This window comes from Oncorhynchus tshawytscha, linkage group LG18 (assembly GCF_018296145.1).
Source record: "Oncorhynchus tshawytscha isolate Ot180627B linkage group LG18, Otsh_v2.0, whole genome shotgun sequence".
Classification (NCBI taxonomy): Eukaryota; Metazoa; Chordata; class Actinopteri; order Salmoniformes; family Salmonidae; genus Oncorhynchus; species Oncorhynchus tshawytscha.
Window position 1 is genome coordinate 29,487,166 of NC_056446.1, and position 22,930 is coordinate 29,510,095.

Genomic DNA, 22,930 nt, shown 5'->3' on the forward strand with positions numbered 1-22,930 from the left:
CACCACTCTCAACTATCATATTCACATTTTCACTGGAATCTAAGAATATCAGTACAGCGCTATTCATCCTTGAGGCTGATTTTATTCTATAATACCCAATGATAGTGGCCACTGCTAAACGACATTCTTCCGCGGAACACCCTGCCGCAGCAGGAATCTTTACCCAATGCCGCTGACTAAGTTTTTCAAACTCCAAACCTCCACGAGTGGCCATTGCAACCAGCCCCTCCCGCTGGTTGCTCCCTCGAGAAAACCAATCTCAACTGTCCCACCACCCCTATACGTGCTTAGTTATATTGAGACAGTATAACCTTACAACAACTAAATTACTCAATATACACTACTGTTCAAACTTTTGGGGTCACTTAGAAATGCCCTTGTTTTTGAAAGAAAAGCTATTTTTGCTGTCCATTAAAATAACATCAAATTGATCAGAAATACAGTGTGGACATTGTTAATGTTGTAAATGACTATTGTAGCTGGAAACGGGCTGATTTTCTATGGAATATCTACATAGGCGTACAGAGGTCCATTATCAGCAACCATCACTCCTGTGTTCCAATGGCATGTTGTGTTACAGTAGCTAATTCAAGTTTATCATTTTAAAAGGCTAATTGATCACACTGTATTTCTGATCAATGTGATTGTTATTTTAACGGACCAAAAATGTACTTTTCTTTCAAAAACAAGGACATTTCTAAGTGACCCTAAACCTTTGAACAGTAGTGTATATGCATTTATACACACCAAAACCCAATAGAGTGAAAATAATTCCAGTCGCTCCCACAATCACTCTTGCTTCCCAACTTACTCCCAGCATGCACAAAAACCAGAGAGAGAGAGAGAGAGAGAGAGGGGGAGAGGAAGAGAGAGAGAGAGAGAGAGAGAGAGATGGGCAAGAGAGAGAGTAGAAGGAAAGAGAGAGAGTTGGAAAGAGAGAGAGGGGGGAGAAGAGAGAGGGGCAAGAAAGAGAAAGACAGAGAGGAAAGAGGGTTGTATTTTCTCCTAGAGGATCAGTTGTAGGATAGCAGAGACCTGGAAAAGAGGATTGTAACAGCTTCTGCATCACAATTAGTCACCATATGTCTGTGTGAGTGTTTGAAGCCAGGCTAGAGAGGGAGAGGGAGGAGAGAGGGAAAGAGAGAAGCGATAGATGAGTTTGTAATGATGCAATGTGTGTGTGTGTGTGTGTATACGTGCGTGTGTGTTTGTTAGGCCAGAGACAATTAAGTAATTAACTAGAGTGTGTCTGCTCTGTAATTACCGACTGAGAGTTGTCATTAAGTTAGGTTCACAGGTAAATCTGCTTTTGTCTGTTATTGATAATTGTACACAGGCTGTAACTGCTTGCGCCAACCCTTTTAATTTACACTCTACCACAGAGTACAAAAGGCACCTCTGCTAATTGGCATGAATTGGAAGGGTTTGGGATGAGAGTTGAGGAAGTGTGTGTGTGTGTGTGTGTGTGTATGAGTGCCCAGGAGTGTTCGTGTGTGAGTGTGCATGCATGTGTGTGTGTGCGTGCATGTGTGTGTGTGCTTGTGTGAGGAAGTAGTAACTGCTGTTAACGGCAGATGGAGGCCTTAAATGCCAATCTTGGCTTCAGAACCACTCTGCCTCAAACTGACTGAGCAAATGGAAGCTGATGAATCCATCTTTCCACCATCAGGGAACAGAATTGTCTTTTAAATAATTAAATCGAACTGCAATTGCTCATTACAGAACCCGTTCACTATTTGAACGTGATTTCCAACAATGGGTCTCTGTTCGACTTCCTTAAGTTTGGTGCTTCTGTTTTATTTCCACATTATTGTTTGTTTGACTCGTCGCCACTTGACGCAATTATTATTTTCTGCGTATGCCATTACCTTTCACTCAAAGTGTTTGTTAACAGGGAGTCAGACAGAGGCAGAGTGCCTTATCACATGTAAGTTCACTTGACTGCAGCAACAATTCGTGGGATTTGCACGGGAACTTTAAGAATCAGAGGAGTTGCTCAAAGAGACGAGCGGGAGCAGAGTGAAACGTAGGACTAATCAAAGTGGCTTCGCAATATTACGAGAGAGAGGGAGAGAGATAAAGAGAGAGAGATAGAAAGAAAGAGAGGGGGCAGTGAGAGAGAGGAAGGGGGACAGAGAGAGAGAGAGATTGGCTGCATGTAATTAGTCTGCTGCTATTGATCTGTGTTGCTCCTCACCCTGCGTACTGATCCAACACTGACTGACAGATCAATTGACTGTGGAGGAGGAGAAAGAGAGGGAGAAAGAGAGAGACAGAGCAGAGTAAGAAGGAAAAGACTGTCATTGCCTCATTGCAATGAACGAGAGAAGGAAGGAAAGAGAAAGAGAGAGAGAGTAAAAAGGAAAAGGCTTCCTTGCCTTGAAGTAGTGAGTGTACAGAAGCAGAGGCAGGCAGGCAGGCAGGCAGGCAGGCAGGCAGGCAGACAGACAGACAGGCAGACAGGCAGACAGACAGACAGACAAGGTGATCTGTGATCCTGCGTTGTACTTCTCCTCACTCCTACGTTCCTTCCTTTCAACTATGGTTTCACACTGTCTCTCCTCAGCCCGACTGGCCTAGCTTGCCCGTCCGCCTGTCTGTCCAGGCCCCAGACGATAACAGAGAGCCATTCATTACAGAGTCATAAAGCACACCAGCCCTCAGTATGAATTCAAAGACAGCAGTGAGGGGGACTGATAATGATTCTGTGGGAATGGAAGAGGAACAGAACAGAACAGGTGTAGCATTCGCTGGTCTGCTCTGGCTATAAATAGCAGGTAGAGGAGAGGAGGACTGATGTGTAGGAAGAACATGTCACACCCTGACCTTAAAGCTTTTTATGTCTCTATTTTGGTTTGGTCTTGGTGTGATTTGGGTGGGCATTCTATGTTCCTTTTTCTATGTTTTTGTATTTCTTTATTTTGGCCAGGTATCGTTCTCAATCAGGGATAGCTGTCTATCGTTGTCTCTGATTGGGAACCATACTTAGGTAGCTTTTTCCCACAGGGTTTTTGTTGGTAGTTACTTTCTGTTTAGTGTTTTCACCTTACAGGACTGTTTTGGGTATTCTCTTGTTTATTTTTGTTGTAGTGTTCAGTTTTAATAAAACAAGCATGAACCCTTACCAAGCTGCACTTTGGTCCGATGATTCCTCTTCTTCCAACGACGAATACCGTTACAGAGTGGTCCACGTGCCAACGCTTTCATTACTGCACAACTGTCTCAGCGCGCCCCACTCAGTGTCCTACCAGGGTTATCTAAGCATTCATTTATTTATGAAGGGGCCTCTTCTCCTACATCCCTTCCTCTCACTCTCCCTCTCCTGCTCTTCTCTCTTCTCCTTACTCGTTCATGTTCCATCGATTTCACAATCGCCAAGAGGGATGAAATCAGAACGCTCATCGCAAAGGAAGAAAATTGGAAAAGTAAAAAAGGGTCAAGATCATTTCTTGGCAGACGAAACATGAATGAGAGCATCACCCAGATGAAACATGAAGGAGAGCATCACCCAGATGAAACATGAAGGAGAGCATCACCCAGATGAAACATGAAGGAGAGCATCACCCAGATGAAAGGAGAGGCTCACCCAGATGAAATATGAAAAAGAGGCTCACCCAGATGAAACATGAAAGAGAGGCTCACCCAGAAGAAACATGGAGAGGCTCATCCAGATGAAACATGAAGGAGAGCGTCACCCAGATGAAAGGAGAGGCTCACCCAGATGAAATATGAAAAGAGGCTCACCCAGATGAAACATGAAAGAGAGGCTCACCCAGATGAAAGAACATGGAAACATGAAAGGCTCACCCAGATGAAACATGGAGAGGCTCACCCATATGAAACATGGAGAGGCTCACCCATGAAACCTGGAGAGGCTCACCCAGATGAAACATGGAGAGGCTCACCCATATGAAACATGGAGAGGCTCACCCAGATGAAACATGGAGAGGCTCACCCATATGAAACATGGAGAGGCTCACCCATATGAAACCTGGAGAGGCTCACCCAGATGAAACATGGAGAGGCTCACCCATATGAAACCTGGAGAGGCTCACCCAGATGAAACATGGAGAGGCTCACCCAGATGAAACATGGAGAGGCTCACCCATATGAAACATGGAGAGGCTCACCCAGATGAAACATGGAGTCTCACCCATATGAAACATGGAGAGGCTCACCCAGATGAAACATGGAGAGGCCCACCCAGATGAAACATGAAGGAGAAGTAAATGTTACCGATAAACTCATTCTTAACCTCTTCTCAGCGTATGCCTCCTGTATCTAAGAACACAGCAGGTAGGGAGGCCAAGGATACCCAGCCTAGTTGAGATGAGGGGATGAGTGGAAAGAAAATATATTCTCGCAAACAACGATTTTCTGCTTGCAAGGTAGGAGATAAAAACCACAAAAGCAAAAGAGTGCAGACAGGAAGACCTATTTCCTTATTTCTTTCTCTCTCCAAACAACAGCAAAACAGATTAGAATGTTAATGTGATTGCTGAATTACTGTGGGCTCATTTTAGCACCGGCACAGAATTAATCTGTGAAATTGTGAAAAGGACCAGTTGAATGCCAGCGAAGGAAGAGTGAATGTATCTTCCTGGCAAGGGCTCAAACAACAGCCTGCCTGGCAAGCAGGAAGCCGGCGTATCGTTGGCTCCCACGACGGATGAACGAGTCACGCGAGCGCATCCTCATTTATTACCAAACAGGCCGATCGAGATCGTCGACAGAAAAATCATTGCGGTACACAAACAAGCTCGGTTTTAATGTGTTTTTCAAGCGTAAATTCCTGACGGGGTGTAGAAGGAAACAAATATGGAATTATACTAACAGATTAGAACGGCAGGTATAAGACTCACTCAGTTTGGGCAGAGATGTGAGGACGACAGTTCAGAAGGCTTTACTGTCACCTGTAATGCAGTGGTTCTGAATAAGAGCTTCTTCTGAACCGATAAAGGCCAACAGAAACTACAACATGCAGACCTTAAAGCAATGTCTGAATACAGTATCTTCCTTGAATGGTGGTGGTTATTGTGATCAAGCCTGAAACGATCAACAGTTTCTCTGCCCATCAACAGACTGTGTAGAGACCTAGCCCACATTACTATATGTTGTGAAAGTCAATGCCTGCTGTGACCATAAGGAGGGAGCCACTTTGTCACAGTAGGGGATTATTATTGGTAAAATGAAAGAGACCACATATAGTGGCATCAAGCCTCAGTTTAACCACGCTACCAACATGCTAATGTTGTGAAACGTTTGAGGCAAAGACACATAGAAGCTAGGCACAACAGTGTTCACATGGCTATGTAGCTGAACCTTTTACCTAACAACACAATAGACTACTACAACCAATACAACTAGCAATACCATAAAGTACAATACAACACTACTATAATCCACTCTGGGACAATTCAGAAGGCATCACCGCACGCACACTACAAACGCCCACTAGACTGGATGGATGCTTAATTGGGTGATACAACAGTTGCTGTAGAAAACGCTTCTTGACATGGGACTGTTGTCTTTCACCACGATGTAGGAAGTGTGAGACTGAGAGAAAGAGAAATCAGACAAGGAGAGAGAAATGGAGAACCAGAGAGAGAGAGGATGAGAGAATAAGAAATTGTGAGAGTGAGGAAAGAGAGAAAGATTGACATTCTTAAAGTAGCCTGGGCCGACCACCAATCAATGCTGACTGTTATCTGAAGCCTTTCCTCTATCTGAAGGTAAAAAGGTCCAACGGCTCCCACTCCTTTCTCCACAGGGTGCTCTCTCTCCACAGGGTGCTCTCTCTCCACAGGGTGCTCTCTCGCCACAGGGTGCTCTCTCTCCACAGGGTGCTCTCTCTCCACAGGGTGCTCTCTCTCCACAGGGTGTTCTCTCGCCACAGGGTGCTCTCTCGCCACAGGGTGCTCTCTTTCCACAGGGTGCTCTCTCTCCACAGGGTGCTCTCTCTCCACAGGGTGTTCTCTCGCCACAGGGTGCTCTCTCACCACAGGGTGCTCTCTCGCCACAGGGTGCTCTCTCTCCACAGGGTGCTCTCTCTCCACAGGGTGCTCTCTCTCCACAGGGTGCTCTCTCTCCACAGGGTGCTCTCTCTCCACAGGGTGCTCTCTCTCCACAGGGCCGATGGAGCCGTCCAAGGAGAACAAAACGAGTTGAGAATATCCAGAGAGCCTCTATGTCCATGGCGTTTATTCCTGCTATTCTCTCTATCATTCATGTCATTCTTCTGTCATCTGTAAAGGCCTTTTTACGTCCAGGGTTGGGGTTAGGTTCAGCAAACACACACACTCACACACACACACACACACACACACACACACACACACACACACACACACACACACAACACACACACACACACACACACACACACAAACTTCTACCTGACGTATGCCGAGGCGGTAGGCCACGATGCGATCTACAGCGTTGGGGTTCATCTGGGTCCACTGCAGTTTGAAGCCATAGACTCTAGGCCGGTTCTGCCACAGCGGACTGTACGTGTCGTAGTAGAACTCTGGAGGATACGCTTTCCCTGTAAACACAAACAAACATTTACAACTAATTAAATATTATTGTATTTCAACTTCCACTGTTCCGCTTTATCTGTGGCATCAAGGGAGTAAGGAACCCAAGCCATATGTGACCGACCATATGTGGCCATACGCCTAGTTTCCTGAAACAGGTCGCATATGTACCAGAGATACTGAATCAAGCTAAATAAGACGGCCATGTGAATTGCTGTAAAAAAAGTAGACCATTGTAAAAATAAAAAATAAAAAACACATACTGCACATTCGTCGTTTCTCTTTAAGGTTGCCAAAATGAAAACAGGTCATGTTGACTATTACTCCACAAAATTGCAGCAATGCATCAACCATGAGAGTTGCCTCCAATAACCAGTATTTTTTGAAACTGCACTGTTGGTTAGGGGCTCGTAAGTAAGCATTTCACTGTAAGGTTGTATTCGGCGCATGTGACTCAAACTTTGATTTGGCCTGTTTTTGACCCGTTTGGTAAGGAGTCAGTGGTGTTCGTTCTTTTGTACTGACGGAAACTTGTTTTCACAGAAGTCTGTCGATCTTTCTCAGACATTTTGTCAATAAAGCTGTTTCCTATGATGGAAGCCACAAGGTCAGCTGTGTTATTGTCAGAACAGAAAAAAGTGCTGTAGGGAAGAGTGGGGTAAATTGAGCCAAAGGGTTAGTTTAGCCACCCTTGTTTCTAGGAAACCATACGCAAAATGAATCATGTCTACTATCTGAGCAGCTAACCGATCACTGCAGCTGTACATAGTCCATCTGTAAATAGCCCACCCAATCTACCTACCTCATCCCCATACTGTTTTTATTTTATTTACTTTTCTGCTCTTTTGCACACCAGTATCATCATCTGCTCATTTATCACTCCAGTGTTAATCTGCTAAATTGTCATTTTTCGCTCCTATGGCCTATTTATTGCCTACCTCATGCCTTTTGCACACACTGTATATAGACTTTCTTTTCTCTACTGTGTCAATGACTTGTTTGTGTTATTGGCTTGTTTATTGTTTACTCCATGTGTAACTCTGTGTTGTTGTCTGTGTCACACTGCTTTCCTTTATCTTGGCCAGGTCATAATTTCATGTGAGTCTGTGAAGGAAGAAACCACATGTAAAAATGGTAAGCAAGTTAGGTCCAAGAAACTGTAAAATAAATGTATTGTGTTATTAAGAGGTTTCATGATTATTGTATCTTAACCCAAGTGTACATCAGCTGTGGTCTCTATACGTTTCAGTACTAGGTCCTATACCTAGCAAACTTAGCATGAAAGTGCATTGTTGTAGCTGTGTGGTCTAATATAGTCAAAATGTTTGCCATGGGGTAAGTTGAGCCAATGGCCACCATATCTGTTACAAATGATGATTACATTGTCATTTTTATGCATAATGTGCATAGTATGTGTGCAATGTGTCATGAATATGAACTCAAGATCTGTATCGTTACAGAGCAGACATCATCATATCCTGTGTAAACAAACATAAAACAAGCAGGGGTCTGGCCCCCCTTGAGGTTCTTAAAAGAGCAGCCAAGGAGGTGAGAGAAGGGAAGAAGTCAATTCAAGCAGCAGCAAGGGATGATAAGTAGACTGATCGACACTGAGGAGATACATTGACAATAAAAGAAAATGAACACGTACCTGTGTGAATGAGAGGTAGCGTTACAGCAGCTGAGGCACACGAGCTGTGTTCGAATACTCCTACTATTTTGTTTATTTGACCTTTATTTAACCAGGTGGTCAAGTTGAGAACAAGTTCTCATTTACAACTGTGACCTGGCCAAGATAAAGCAAAGCAGTTCGACACATACAACAACACAGAGTTACACATGGAGTAAAACAAATATACAGTCAATAATACAGTAGAAAAATAAGTCTATATACAATGTGAGCAAATGAGGTGAGATTAGGGAGGTAAAGGCAAAAAAAGGCCACGGTGGCGAAGTAAATACAATATAGCAAGTAAAATACTGGAATGGTAGATTTCCAGTGGAAGAATGTGCAAGGTAGAGATAGAAATAATGGGGTGCAAAGGAGCAAAATAAATAAATAAATACAGTAGGGGGAGAGATAGTTTTTTGGGCTAAATTATAGATGGGCTATGTACAGATGCAGTAATCTGTGAGCTGCTCTGACAGCTGGTGCTTAAAGCTAGTGAGGGAGATAAGTGTTTCCAGTTTCAGAGATTTTTGTAGTTCGTTCCAATCATTGGCAGCAGAGAACTGGAAGGAGAGGCGGCCAAAGGAAGAATTGCTTTTGGGTGCTACAGGTGGGTGCTGCTATGGTGAACAGCGAGCTGAGATAAGGGGGGACTTTACCTAGCAGGGTCTTGTAGATGAGCTGGAGCCAGTGGGTTTGGCGACGAATATGAAGCGAGGGCCAGCCAACGAGAGCGTACAGGTCGTAGTGGTGAGTAGTATATGGGGCTTTGGTTACAAAACAGATGGCACTGTGATAGACTGCATCCAATTTATTGAGTAGGGTGTTGGAGGCTATTATGTAAATGACATCGCCGAAGTCGAAGATCGGTAGGATGGTCAGTTTTACAAGGGTATGTTTGGCAGCATGAGTGAAGGATGCTTTTGTTGCGAAATAGGAAATAAATTCTAGATTTAACTTTGGATTGGAGATGTTTTGATGTGAGTCTGGAAGGAGAGTTTACAGTCTAACCAGACACATAGGTATTTGTAGTTGTCCACATATTCTAAGTTAGAACTGTCCAGAGTAGTGATGTTGGACGGGCGGGCAGGTGCAGGCGGCGATCGGTTGAAAAGCATGCATTTAGTTGTACTTGTATTTAAGAGCAACTGGAGGCCACGGAAGGAGAGTTGTATGGCATTGAAGCTCGTCTGGAGGGTTGTTAACACAGTGTCCAAAGAAGGGCCAGAAGTGTACAGAATGTTGTCGTCTGTGTAGAGGTGGATCAGAGACTTACCAGCAGCAAGAGCGACATCATTGAAGTGTACAGAGAAGAGAGTCAGTCCAAGAATTGAACCCTGTGGCACCCCCATAGAGACTATCAGAGACCCGGACAACAGGCCCTCCGATTTGACACACTGAACTCTATCAGAAAAGTAGTTGGTGAACCAGGCGAGGCAATCATTTGAGAAACCAAGGCTAACGAGTCTGCCGATGAGGATGTGGTGATTGACAGAGTCGAAAGCCTTGGCCAGGTCAATGAATACGGCTGCACAGTATTGTTTCTTATCGATGGCGGTTAAGATATCATTTTGGACCTAGAGCGTGGCTGAGGTGCACCCATGACCAGCTCTGAAACCAGATTGCATAGTGGAGAAGGTATGGTGGGATTCGAAATGGTCGGTAATCTGTTTGTTGACTTGGCTTTCGAAGACCTTAGAAAGGCAGGGTAGGATAGATATAGGTCTGTAGAAGTTTGGGTCAAGAGTGTGTCCCCCTTTGAAGAGGGGGATGACCGCAGCTGCTTTCCAATCTTTGGGAATCTCAGATGATACGAGAGGTTGAAGGCTAGTAATAGGGGTTGCAACAATTTCGGCAGATCATTTTAGAAAGAAAGGGTCCAGATTGTCTAGCCCGGCTGATTTGTAGGGGTCCAGATTTTGCAGCTCTTTCAGAACATCAGCTGACTGGATTTGGGAGAAGGAGAAATGGGGAAGGCTTGGGCGAGTTGCTGTGGGGGGTGCAGTGCTGTTGACCGGAATAGGGGTAGCCAAGTGGAAAGTATGGCCAGCCGTAGAAAAATGCTTTTTGAAATTCACAATTATAGTGGATTTATCAGTGGTGACAGTGTTTCCTATCCTCAGTGCAGTGGGCAGCTGGGAGGAGGTGTTCTTATTCTCCATGGACTTTGGGTGTCCCAGAACTTTTTTGAGTTTGTGTTGCAGGAAGCAAATTTCTGCTTGAAAAAGCTAGCCTTGGCTTTTCTAACTGCCTGTGTATATTGGTTTCTAGCTTCCCTGAAAATTTGCATATCAAAGGGGCTGTTCGATGCTAATGCAGAACGCCATAGGATGTTTTTGTGTTGGTTAAGGGCAGTCAGGTCTGGAGAGAACCAAGGGCTATATCTGTTCTTGGTTCTAAATTTCTTGAATGGGGCATGCTTATTTAAAATGGTGAGGAAAGCATTTAAAAAAATAACCAGGCATCCTCTACTGACGGGATGAGATCAATATCCTTCCAGGATACCCCGGCCAGGTCGATTAGAAAGGCCTGCATGCTGAAGTGTTTCAGGGAGCATTTGACAGTGATGAGTGGAGGTCAATTGACTGCTGACCCATTACGGATGCAGGCAATGAGGCAGTGATCTCTGAGATCTTGTTGAAAACAGCAGAGGTGTATTTACAGTTGGTTATGATGATATCTATGAGGGTGCCCGTGTTTACGGCTTTGGGGTGGTACATGGTAGGTTCAGTGATCATTTGTGTGAGATTGAGGGCATCAATCTTAGATTGTAGGATGGCTGAGGTGTTAAGCATGTTCCAGTTTAGGTCCCCTGGCAGCACGAGCTCTGGAGATAGATGGGGGTAATCAGTTCACATATGGTGTCCCGAGAACAGCTGGGGGCAGAGGGTGGTCTATAGCAGGCAGCAACGGTGAGAGACTCGTTTTTAGAGAGGTGGATTTTTAAAAGTAGAAGTTCAAATTGTTTGGGTACAGACCTGGATAGTAGGACAGAACTCTGCAGGCTATCTTTGCAGTAGATTGCAAAACCGCCCCCTTTGGACATTCTATCTTGTCTGAAAATGTTGTAGTTAGGGATGAAGTTTTCAGAATTTTTGGTACTAAGCCCACTAACTGCACTATTTGTGATGTAAATTGAGTATGTAGTACGCTTATTGGTCATAGCATGGATAGAGTTAGTATGCTAACAGTTCCCGGATGTTGTACTACATTTGCCAAAATACGAAGTATACACACAGTGCACACTATTTCCGTACTTTTAGGGCTCTTAATACAATTCTTCAGGAAATGGCTGTGGCTTCATAACGTTTTAAGATTTGAAGAAAATGGCGGAAAATATGCAGCGGACGTCCGACGAGAGCGGAAACAAATTAATTGCTTTAACTAATTATGACAAATGTTATGAAAATGTTGAGCAATGTAATAAAGTAATGACTTTCCAAATTATTTACGCTACACGTTATGTTGGCTGACTGTGTTGGTTACGCTATCCTTACAAACCGCATAATAATACATTGAACTTGCCAGTATATTAACGATATGCTATCTAACTACCCAGCGTTTATTAACTTGATTATTCACATCATTCTTAGCTTAGTGGTATAGTCGTTGTGCGTTCTCAATGGAAATACATTAGCTCTGGCTATCTACTCAGAATAGTCTCGTCTGAGAGCACCAGCCATTAACATGAGCCTGTCCTCCCCAATTAAAGTGACACCAACCTCCTGTGGTATGTATGGTGGGCTGAAGTGGGCTGCTTGATATACAGTATTCAATATTTAAAGAAGAGCCAACATAAATACATTTCTCACAGGTCAAAGAAAACACATTAATACTTAGAAACCAACATTCAAGAGAAGATTATCTAAAGACAGTGTAACATTATTCTCCCTGTGACCACCCAGAAATGTGAAACTGTTCAAACAGCTATAGTGGGGCAAAAAAGTATTTAGTCAGCCACCAATTGTGCAAGTTCTCCCACTTAAAAAGATGAGAGGCCTGTAATTTTCATCATAGGTACACTTCAACTATGACAGACAAAATGAGAAAAGAAAATCAGAAAATCACATTGTAGGATTTTACATTTATTTATTTGCAAATTATGATGGAAAATAAGTACTTGGTCACCTAAAAACAAGCAAAGAGCTGTCAAAGGACACCAGAAACAAAATTGTAGACCTGCACCAGGTTGGGAAGACTGAATCTGCAATAGGTAAGCAGCTTGATTTGAAGAAGTCTACTGTGGGAGCAATTATTAGGAAATAGAAGACATACAAGACCACTGATAATCTCCCTCGATCTGGGGCTCCACGCAAGATCTCACCTCGTGGGGTCAAAATGATCACAAGAACGGTGAGCAAAAATCCCAGAACCACACGGGGGGACCTAGTGAATGACCTGCAGAGAGCTGGGACCAAAGTAACAAAGCCTACCATCAGTAACACACTACGCCGCCAGGGACTCAAATCCTGCAGTGCCAGACATGTCCCCCTGCTCAAGCCAGTACATGTCCAGGCCCGTCTGAAGTTTGCTAGAGAGCATTTGGATGATCCAGAAGAAGATTGGGAGAATGTCATATGGTCAGATGAAACCAAAATATAACTTTTTGGTAAAAACTCAACTTGTCTAGTTTGGAGGACAAAGAATGCTGAGTTGCATCCAAAGAACACCATACCTACTGTGAAGCATGGGGGTGGAAACATCATGCTTTGGGGCTGTTTTTCTGCAAAGGGACCAGGACGACTAATCCATGTAAAGGAAAGAATGAATGGGGCCATGTATCGTGAGATTTTGAGTGAAAACCTCCTTCCATCAGCAAGGGCATTGAAGATGAAACATGGCTGGGTCTTTCAGCATGACAATGATCCCAAACACACCGCCCGGGCAACGAAGTAGTGGCTTTGTAAGAAGCATTTCAAGGTCCTGGAGTGGCCTAGCCAGTCTCCAGATCTCAACCCCATAGAAAATCTTTGGAGGGAGTTGAAAGTCTGTGTTGCCCAGCAACAGCCCCAAAACATCACTGCTCTAGAGGAGATATGCATGGAGGAATGGGTCAAAATACCAGCAACAGTGTGTGAAAAGCCTGTGAAGACTTACAGAAAACGTTTGACCTCTGTCATTGCCAACAAAGGGTATAACAAAGTATTGAGATAAACTTTTGTTATTGACCAAATTCTTATTTTCCACCATAATTTGCAAATAAATTAATTATAAATCCTACAATGTGATTTTCTGGATTTTTGTTTTCTCATTTTGTCTGTCATAGTTGAAGTGTACCTATGATGAAAATTACAGGCCTCTCTCATCTTTTTAAGTGGGAGAACTTGCACAATTGGTGGCTGACTAGATACTTTTTTTGCCCCACATTATATCTGTTGATTTCTAATAGCGATAATCGAGACTGAGGCTAATGCTAACTGAAATGAAGCGATGAAGTGATCTGACAATATGAAGTTGAGATAACATGTATTAGAGCTGTCATAACTTATAAAGACCTAATGCAGTCTCCCAGACACATTTAATGTTCCCCAGAGTTGAGAGTTTAGCCCCACAGGCTGGGGAGGGTAAACCTACCAGTACTCCATCTGAAGAGTGTGAAACAATCAGCAGAGTTTATCCCACAGGCTGGGATGTGTGAACCAATCAGACCGCAGGCTGGCAGGAGTGTAAATCAATCAGAGGTTCATCAAATGTCTGTCATATTGGAAACAACTAACTTTTTTTGACACATCACATACGCTGCTGCCACTGTATATTATCTATGCTGTTGCCTAGTCACTTTATTCCTACTTATATGTACAGTACCAGTCAGAAGTTTGGACACACCTACTCATTCAAGAGTTTTTCTTTATTTTTCTATTTTCTACATTGTAGAGTAATAGTGAAGACATCAAAACTATAAAATAACACATACAGAATCATGTAGAAACCAAAAAAGTGTTCAATCTAAATATATTTTGTATTTTAGATTCTTCAAAGTAGTACTGTACATATTTACCCGAATTACCTCGTACCTCTGCACATCGACTCAGTACTGGTATCCTGTGTATATAGCCAAGTTATCGTTACTCATTGCGTATTTATTATTACTTTTATTATTACGTGTTTTGTATTTTATTATTTCTCTATTTTTGTTCTCTCTGCATTGTTAGGAAGGGACCGTAAGTAAGCATGTCACTGTTAGTCCACACCTGTTGTCTACGAATCATGTGACAAATAACATTTGATTTGATTTATTTAAAGAACTTGATAACCTATTTATACAGAACATCAGGGCCAAAGTTCACTGGGCTAAATGTCTAGGCCCTCATTTATCAATGTTACATACGAACAGAAATGTTTGAAAACCATGCGTGCGATAATTTTTTAGCAAAGTGTGTGATTTATCAATTTGTACATTTCTACAGCTGAAAACGGTTGTTCTGATTAAAGAAGCAATCAGTCTTTAGACTAGTTGAGTATCTGGAGCATCAGCATTTCTGGGTTCGATTACAGGCTCAAAATGACCAGAAACAAATAACTTTCTTCGGAAATTCGTCAGTCTATTCTTGTTCTGAGAAATGAAGGCTATTCCATGCGAGAAATTGCCAAGTAACTAGCCTTCATTTCTCAGAACAAGAATAGACTGATGAGTTTCAGGAGAAAAGTATTTGTTTCTGGCCATTTTGAGCCTGTAAATGAACCCACAAATGCTGATGTTCCAGATATTCAACTGGTCTCAAGATGTATTGCTTCTTTAATCAGAAAAACCCTTTTCAGCTGTGCTAACATAATTGCAAAAGGGTTTTCTAATGATCAATTAGCCTTTTAAAATTATAAACTTGGATTAGCTAACACAATATGCCATTGGAACACAGGAGTGCTGGTTGCTGATAATGTGCCTCTGTAGGCCTATGTAGATATTCCATAACAAAATGTTTTTTAAATCAGCAATTTCCAGCTACAATAGTCATGTGCAACATTAACAATGTCTAAACTGTATTTCTGATCAATTTGATGTTATTTTATAGGACAAAAACAGTGATTTTCTTCAAAAAACAAGGACATTTCTAAGGGAACCCAAACTTTTGAACCGTAATGTATATTTGTCATATTTATTGTCAAGAAAAAATATTTAGATGTGGTCCATGTCTGAATATGGTTGCGAATATAAAGCTTGACTTACCATCAGTTGGTGTGTCCAGTATTCCTTCAGGGTCTGGGAGAGGGTCGTCAGTATCACCATCACAAATGATGCCAGACACTGAGGTCTCTCCAATTACTTTTTTTATTTTATTTTATTTTTTATATCACCTTTATTTAACCAGGTAGGCTAGTTGAGAACAAGTTCTCATTTGCAACTGCGACCTGGCCAAGATAAAGCATAGCAGTGTGAACAGACAACACAGAGTTACACATGGAGTAAACAATTAACAAGTCAATAACACCGTAGAAAAAAAAGGGGAGTCTATATACATTGTGTGCAAAAGGCATGAGGAGGTAGGCGAATAATTAAAATTTTGCAGATTAACACTGGAGTGATAAATGATCAGATGGTCATATACAGGTAGAGATATTGGTGTGCAAAAGAGCAGAAAAGTAAATAAATAAAAACAGTATGGGGATGAGGTAGGTAAAAATGGGTGGCCAATTACCAATAGACTATGTACAGCTGCAGCGATCGGTTAGCAGATGTTTGAAGTTGGTGAGGGAGATAAAAGTCTCCAACTTCAGCGATTTTTGCAATTCGTTCCAGTCGCAGGCAGCAGAGAACTGGAACGAAAGGCGGCCAAATGAGGTGTTGGCTTTAGAGATGATCAGTGAGATACACCTGCTGGAGTGCGTGCTACGGATGGGTGTTGCCATCGTGACCAGTGAACTGAGATAAGGCGGAGCTTTACCTAGCATGGACTTGTTGACCTGGAGCCAGTGGGTCTGGCGACGAATATGTAGCGAGGGCCAGCCGACTAGAGCATACAAGTCGCAGTGGTGGGTGGTATAAGGTGCTTTAGTGACAAAACGGAGGGTACTGTGATAAACTGCATACAGTTTGCTGAGTAGAGTGTTGGAAGCAATTTTGTAGATGACATCGCCGAAGTCGAGGATCGGTAGGAAAGTCAGTTTTACTAGGGTAAGTTTGGCGGCGTGGGTGAAGGAGGCTTTGTTGCGGAATAGAAAGCCGACTCTTGATTTGATTTTCGATTGGAGATGTTTGATATGAGTCTGGAAGGAGAGTTTACAGTCTAGCCAGACACCTAGGTACTTATAGATGTCCACATATTCAAGGTCGGGTGCAGGCAGCGAACGGTTGAAAAGTTATGCATTTGGTTTTACTAGCGTTTAAGAGCAGTTGGAGGCCACGGAAGGAGTGTTGTATGGCATTGAAGCTCGTTTGGAGGTTAGATAGCACAGTGTCCAAGGACGGGCCGGAAGTATGCGCTGGTCCATAGCTGACAGTGAAGATTCACTCTGCCCTCCTCCTGTTACATTTATAGCCCTTTTGTGGATCATCTAAAAAAAATGGCATGTTTTCAAATCAAACCATTTCTTTTTAATTTCATTAACTTTTCTGCACTCAGATGAGGCAGAATTCACCACAGCTCTAACCTGCTCCCAAGCAATATTTTTTCTCTATTTGTCAAGCCATTGTTGAGGGCTCCGAAAAGTATGGCTTGTTTTTTTTCCACTTCAGTGATCAAAAGTTATATTTCTGCATCCGCAAAGTTTTTTTCTTTGTCTTCTTTCATTTCTCCATGTTGGCGAACAGAAATTAGTGACATTTCTTGCAGATTCAAAGGGAAGGTTTGTGATCATAAATGTTCCTTTAGGGCAGTTCTTTATGTAAATGAGACTTCATGTGCACTAGCACAGTGTTTTAGAACATGTCTGATTTATCAAGGCAAAATACTTACAGGTGTGTGTAAATAAAGAGTACGCACAATTGATAAATACCAACTTGTTTGTACTTGCAAACATTCTACATTTTCTTCGTACGGGTTCATTTAGAAGCTTTTTCTACGCAACATTGATAAATGAGGGGCCCTGGTTCACAAAATCATGGCTTTAAGGCTAGTTTGTTGTTTTTTTTTTCTTCTGTAGTTAACCCTTCCTCTTCTTTGAAGTAAGTGGTTTAAAAGTACATCAAGTCTGAATATTAATAATTTAACTATTTACATGTTTAATTGCAAAACTCTCAATGTTAATTCCTGTGAAAAGTACAGTGAATGAGACAAAAGGTAAATGATGTGAAGCTTGAACTCAATGACTGCATATGGTACTGTACAGTCCCAACACAAAGACAATGAGAACCCGTGAGTATATTCAACATAACTCAACAAATCTGTTGAGTGTCCAATCAATCACTTCTGAGGTTAAGCCTTTCACTTTTACAATCAATCACTTCAGTTTCTGAAGATAGGATTTCTAAACCAATCAACAAAATAATGATAAAAAAGGTAGTATACTGCTTTGGGTGGAAATCAAGATTGACTGTTTCTCTCAACCTCTCACTAGTTTGATAAATTATCATAATGACCTGAGATAATAAGTCACAATCTCTTCTAAACATGTTTCATCCTGAATCCTGTGACGATAAATCAGGTTAATGATGCGTTGCATTTGTTTGGACAGCCGATTGGAGATCACAAGCCTACATGGATAAAGCTGTTGAAAATACAATATTCTATTTCACACAAAAAAGACTAGCTCATTCATCAACTATGTAAAATATTTCCAGAGAACAAGAGAAAGAAATCTAATGGGGCTAGAGCAGAACAATATTTGGGGAAATGTGTTTGGTATCATTTCCATAAAAACCTGTTCAGATACAGGAAGTGTATACTAATGGACTGTAATGTGTTTGGTATCATTTCCATAAAAACCTGTTCAGATACAGGAAGTGTATACTAATGGACTGTAATGTGTTTGGTATCATTTCCATAAAAACCTGTTCAGATACAGGAAGTGTATACTAATGGACTGTAATGTGTTTGGTTCATTTCCATAAAAACCTGTTCAGATACAGGAAGTGTATACTAACGGACTGTAATGTGTTTGGTATCATTTCCATAAAAACCTGTTCAGATACAGGAAGTGTATACTAATGGACTGTAATGTGTTTGGTTCATTTCCATAAAAACCTGTTCAGATACAGGACGTATATACTAATGGACTGTAATGTGTTTGGTTCATTTCCATAAAAACCTGTTCAGATACAGGACGTATATACTAATGGACTGTAATGTGTTTGGTTCATTTCCATAAAAACCTGTTCAGATACAGGAAGTGTATACTAATGGACTGTAATGTGTTTGGTATCATTTCCATAAAAACCTGTTCAGATACAGGAAGTGTATACTAATGGACTGTAATGTGTTCGGTATCATTTCCATAAAAACCTGTTCAGATACAGGAAGTGTATACTAATGGACTGTAATGTGCTATTTATCACGCTCTTTGTATCACAGTTTAGAATTATGTTTTTTTGTGGCATTGTGAAAATATGTTTGATTGGACTTTTTTCAAAAGTCATGAGATACAAAAACAATTAGATATCTAACCATCTCTTCTGTTCAGAACAGTATATACCATTTTGAGAATGTATTCCCCAAATTTGCTCTGCAATTGAGATTACTACTGTAGAATAAAGTTATGCGATTGTTAGTTGTCTTTCTAGTGAACACAATTGTAGAGAAAATATGAAGAACTGAATACAATAAGATTATACCTGGCAGTTGTGAGCTTAGTCCATGCTGGGAAATGTTGCAGAAACTCCCAGGGATAAGTATCTCTTTCTATCCCTCTCACCAATTTCATTCCTCTGTTATTTATTCCATGTTTTGTAGACATGTGGCTTTGAAAGGTCATACACCCATCATAGAAAAGCGCTCATACAAGGACATCCTGTATATTAATGCAATATAAAAAGTCAGCTTTGATCTAGGGGTGGATCTGTCTGTCTGTCTGTCTGTCTGTCTGTCTGTCTGTCTGTCTGTCTGTCTGTCTGTCTGTCTGTCTGTCTGTCTGTCTGTCTGTCTGTCTGTCTGTCTGTCTGTCTGTCTGTCTGTCTGTCTGTCTGTCTGTCTGTCCGTCTGTCCGTCTGTCCGTCTGTCTGTCTGCCTGTCTGCCTGCTTGCCTGCCTGCCTGCCTCTCCAGTTCAACAAGCTATGAACCGTTTCTACTCCCCCTATTGTACCTACCCACCAGCACTACCCATTTGATTTCAGTAGTTTATTAACATAATTCTATTTATAATCAAATCAACAACAAAAAAATCACAATCACATGGTTAGCAGACGTTAATGCGAGTGTAGCGAAATGCTTGTGCTTCTAGTTCCGACAGTGCAGACATATCGAACAAGTAATCTAACAATTCCACAACAACTACCTAATACACACATGTAAAGGGGTGAATGAGAATATGGACATGTAAGTATATGGATGAGCGATGGCTGAGAAGCATAGGCAAGGTGCAATAGATGGTAAAAAATACATGTGATATGAGTAATGTAAGACATGTAAACATTAATAAAGTGGCATAATTTAGAGTGCATTGTATAAAGTGACTAGTGATCCATTTATTAAAGTGGCCAGTGATTGGGTCTCAATGTAGGCAGCAGCCTCTCTGAGTTAGTAATTGCTGTTTAGCAGTCTGATGGCCTTGAGATAGAAGATGTTTCTCAATCTCTGGGTCCCAGCTCTGATGCACCTGTACTGACCTCACCTTCTGTATGGTAGCGGTGTGAACAGGCAGTGGCTCGGGTGGTTGATGTCCTTGATGATCTTTTTGGCCTTCCTGCTGTAGGTGTCATGAAGGGCAGGTAGTTTGCCCCCGGTGATCCGATGTTCAGACCGCATCACCCTCTGGAGAGCCTTGCAGTTGAGGGCGGTGCAGTTGCCGTACCAGGCTGGGATACAGCCCGAATGGATGCTCAAGATTTTGCATCTGTATAAAAGTTTGTCAGGGTTTTGGGTGACAAGCCAAATTTCTTCAGCCTCCTGAGGTTGAAGAGGCACTATTGCGTCTTCATCTCAACACTTTCTGTGTGAGTGGACCATTTCAGTTTGTCTGTGATGTGTACACCGAGGAACTTAAAACTTTCCACCTTCTCCACTGCTGTCCCTTCGATGCTGTTTCCTGAAGTCCACGATCATCTCCTTTGTTATGTTGATGTTGAGAGGTTGTTTTCCTGACACCACACTCCGAGTGCCCTCACCTCCTCCCTGTAGGCTGTCTTGTCGTTGTTGGTAATCAAGCCCACTACTATTATGTTGTCTGCAAACTTGATGATTGAGTTGGAGGCGTGCATAGCCATGCAGTCATGGGTGAACAGGGAGTACAGGAGGGGGCTGAGCACACACCTTTGTCTGGCACCATTGTTGAGGGTCAGCAAAGTGTAGATGTTTCCTACCTTCACCACCTGGGGGCGGCCCGTCAGAAAGTCCAGGACCCAATTGCACAGGGCGGGGTTGAGACCCAGAGCCTCCAGCTTGATGATGAGCTAGGAGGGTACTATGGTGTTGAATGCTGAGCTGTAGTCAATGAACAGCATTCTTACGTAGGTATTCCTTTTGTCCAGATGGGATAGGGCAGTGTGGAGTCTGATGGCGATTGTGTAGTCTGTGGACCTGTTGCGGCAGTATGTAAACTGAAGTGGGTCTAGGCTGACTGGTAAGGTGGAGGTGATATGATCCTTGACTAGTCTCTCAAAGCACTTCATGATGACATAAGTGAGTGCTACGGGGGTGGTAGTCATTTAGTTCAGTTATCTTTGCCTTCTTGGGTACAGGAACAATGGTAGACATCTTGAAGCATGTGGGAACAACAGGATAGGGATAAGGAGCGATTGAATATGTCCGTAAACACACCAGCCAGCTGGTCTGCGTATGCTCTAAGGACGCGGCTAGGGATGCCGTCTGGGCCAGCAGCCTTGCGAGGGGTAACACTTTTAAATGTTTTACTCACGTCTGCCACAGAGAAGGAGAGGGGGTGGGGTGCAGTCCTTGTTAGCGGGCCACAACGGTGGCACTTTATTATCCTCAAAGCGGGCAAATAAGGTGTTTAGTTTGTCTGTAAGCGTGACGTCGGTGTCCGTGATGTGGCTGGATTTCTTTTTGTAGTCTGTGATTTCCTATAGACCCTACCACATTTTGCTTGTTTGATTGCCTTACGGAGGGAATAGCTACACTGTTTATATTCAGACATATTTCCAGACCTCTTTACATGGTTAACTGCGCTTTCAGTTTTGTGCAAATGCCGCCATCCATCCACGGTTTCTTGCTAGGGTATGTTTTAATAGTCATAGTGAGTACAACATCTCCAATGCACTTCTTTATAAACGCACTCACTGAGTCAGCGTATCGAACAATGTGGTTCTCTGAGGCTGACTGGAACATATTCCAGTCCGCGTGATCAAAACAATCTTGAAGCGTGGCTTCTGATTGGTCGGACCAGCGTTGAATGGTTCTCATCACTGGTACATCCTGTTTGAGTTTCTGCCTGTAAGACGGAAGGAGCAAGATGGCGTCGTGGTCGGATTTGCCAAAGGGAGGGCTGGGGAGGGCTTTGTATGCATCGTGGAAGTTAGAGTAGCAGTGGTCGAGGGTATTGCGCATGCGCGTAGCGCAATCCATATGCTGGAAGAAGTTAGGTAGACCTGTTCTCAAATTTGCTTTGTCTCCAGTTTGCAATAGCCCAGTGAAGTTCCTTGATGGCCGTCTTGGTGTCTGCTTGAGGGGGAATGTACACAGCTGTGACTATAACTGACAATAATTCTCTTGGTAGGTAAAATGGCCGGCACTTGATTGTAAGGAATTCTAGATCGGGTGAGCAGAAGGACTTGGGTTCCTGTATGTTGTTATGATTACACCATGAGTCGGTAATCATAAAGCATACACCCCCACCCTTTCTTTTCACAGAGAGGTGTTTTTTTCTGTCGGCACGATGCATGGAGAAGCCCGGTGGCCGAACCGATTCCGACAACATATCCCGAGAGAGCCATGTCTCCATGAAACAGAGAATGTTACAATCTCTGATGTCTCTCTGGAAAGCAACCCATGCTCGAATTTTGTCTACCATATTGTCAAGAGACTGGACATTGTCTAGTAGTATACTCGGGAGTCTATGGAGCCTGGCCAGGTCGCCGCTTCGTCTGCCCCTTCTGCGGTGTGGTTGTTTTGGATGGCCTACTGGAATTAGCTCCAATGTCCTGGGTGGTGGTCCGAACAGAGGATCCGCTTCAGGAAAGTCGTATTCCTGGTCGTAATGTTGGTAAATTGACGTTGCTCTTATATCCAATAGTTCTTCCCGGCTGTATGTAATAAAACTTAAGACTTCCTGGGGTAACAATCTAAGAAATAATACAGAAAAAAACAAAATACTGCATTGTTTCCTAAGAACCCAAAGCGATACGACCATCTCTGTCGGCGTCATGCTGTCCAGCAGTGATATGCTAGTCTGTCTATACCTTCCTCCCATTAACATAGATGTAGGATGTGGATCCTTATGAACACAACGCTGATCCATTCACAAGTCGTATAGCAGCTAGACGTATGCTACTGACCATGCCAAATTAATAATCATTTGTATTTATGAGTAAAACAAACTGGAATAAAATATGTTAATATACATTGAAACCAAAACAAAACTAAATTATGTGTAACCCAAACTCCAGCAATGAATCAAAAAACAAAAGCGTTTCGGAGTGAAATATCCAAGTGTTTGAAATGGTGGCAACAAATACACAAT

The 22,930-nt window shown here is 42.6% G+C and overlaps 1 protein-coding gene across 1 annotated transcript in view; it reads right to left on the bottom strand.

The window, feature by feature from the left end:
* LOC112217847 (MAM domain-containing glycosylphosphatidylinositol anchor protein 2-like) overlaps window positions 1-22,930 on the bottom strand; it is a 345,651-nt gene that overhangs the window by 77,078 nt on the left and 245,643 nt on the right. Inside the window, exon 11 of the mRNA XM_042300909.1 lies at window positions 6,396-6,544. Within this exon, the coding sequence (XP_042156843.1) occupies window positions 6,396-6,544 (149 nt within the window). The remainder of the gene's footprint in view (window positions 1-6,395; window positions 6,545-22,930) is intronic.